At 59.3% G+C, this 435-nt stretch overlaps 1 protein-coding gene across 1 annotated transcript in view; it reads right to left on the reverse strand.

Annotated features, from left to right (window-relative positions):
- tbx16 (T-box transcription factor 16) overlaps positions 1-435 on the reverse strand; it is a gene marked incomplete at its 5' end in the record, with an annotated part of 15,684 nt that overhangs the window by 2,366 nt on the left and 12,883 nt on the right. Inside the window, 2 exons of the mRNA XM_025053821.1 lie at positions 3-121; positions 201-298. Coding sequence (XP_024909589.1) covers positions 3-121; positions 201-298 — 217 coding nt within the window. The remainder of the gene's footprint in view (positions 1-2; positions 122-200; positions 299-435) is intronic.

Below are 435 nucleotides of genomic sequence, written 5' to 3' on the forward strand. Positions count from 1 at the left end.
GCGCTCCACGAGGAGGAGTAGCGCTTCTCCTTGGCCGCCTCCTCCGCCGCCAACGCCGACTCCTTCCTCTTGGGGAGCTCTCGCTCTCCTTCGTAGCCGTCGTACGTGGAGTAGCAGAAATCTGAAAGAGAGCGATGAGGGGTTAGATAAGGAAAAACCCGACGGAGGAGGAGGAGGAGGAGGAGGAGGGAGGGGTGAACCTTGAGGAGCGTCCTCCTCCGAGGAGTCCCTGGTCATGAGGTCGTGGTCGGAGATCTTCTGCTGCTTCTCCGCGCGGCACGGACTCTTGGTGGAGCGTCTGGAGAGAAACATGGAGGAGGTGAAAGGGAGAACCTTGGAGATCCACCTGGAGAACCTTCAAGGTCCTGGAGAAACCTCAGGGTCCTGGAGAATCCTGGGTTCTGGAGAACCTTAGGTCCTGGAGGGTTCTGGAGA

Source organism: Cynoglossus semilaevis, unplaced genomic scaffold, assembly GCF_000523025.1.
Source record: "Cynoglossus semilaevis isolate Cse_v1.0 unplaced genomic scaffold, Cse_v1.0 scaffold19, whole genome shotgun sequence".
Taxonomy (NCBI): Eukaryota; Metazoa; Chordata; class Actinopteri; order Pleuronectiformes; family Cynoglossidae; genus Cynoglossus; species Cynoglossus semilaevis.